The sequence below is a fragment of the Mesitornis unicolor genome, unplaced genomic scaffold, assembly GCF_000695765.1.
Source record: "Mesitornis unicolor isolate BGI_N332 unplaced genomic scaffold, ASM69576v1 scaffold43711, whole genome shotgun sequence".
Classification (NCBI taxonomy): Eukaryota; Metazoa; Chordata; class Aves; order Mesitornithiformes; family Mesitornithidae; genus Mesitornis; species Mesitornis unicolor.
In genome coordinates, this window is record NW_010162564.1 from 1 (window position 1) to 211 (window position 211).

Consider the following 211-nt stretch of genomic DNA (forward strand, 5'->3'; position numbering starts at 1 on the left):
AAGGTGCCCTCCTACCTGAACTACCGGTTCCTGGGGGAGAAGGACTGCGGGGCGCCCTGCGAGCCCGGCCGCCTCTACGGGCTCATGTACTTCGGGCCCGAGGAGCTGCGTTTCTCCCGCACCTGGATCGGCATCTGGTCGGTGCTCTGCTGCGCCTCCACTCTCTTCACCGTCCTCACCTACCTGGTGGACATGAAGCGGTTAAGCTACC

The 211-nt window shown here is 64.5% G+C and overlaps 1 protein-coding gene across 1 annotated transcript in view; it reads left to right on the top strand.

Moving 5' to 3' along the window:
- Nucleotides 1-3: 3 nt before the first annotated feature.
- Nucleotides 4-211, top strand: part of LOC104547822 (frizzled-1) — a gene marked incomplete at its 5' end in the record, with an annotated part of 1196 nt that continues 988 nt past the window's right edge. Inside the window, one exon of the mRNA XM_010193660.1 lies at nt 4-204. Within this exon, the coding sequence (XP_010191962.1) occupies nt 4-204 (201 nt within the window). The remainder of the gene's footprint in view (nt 205-211) is intronic.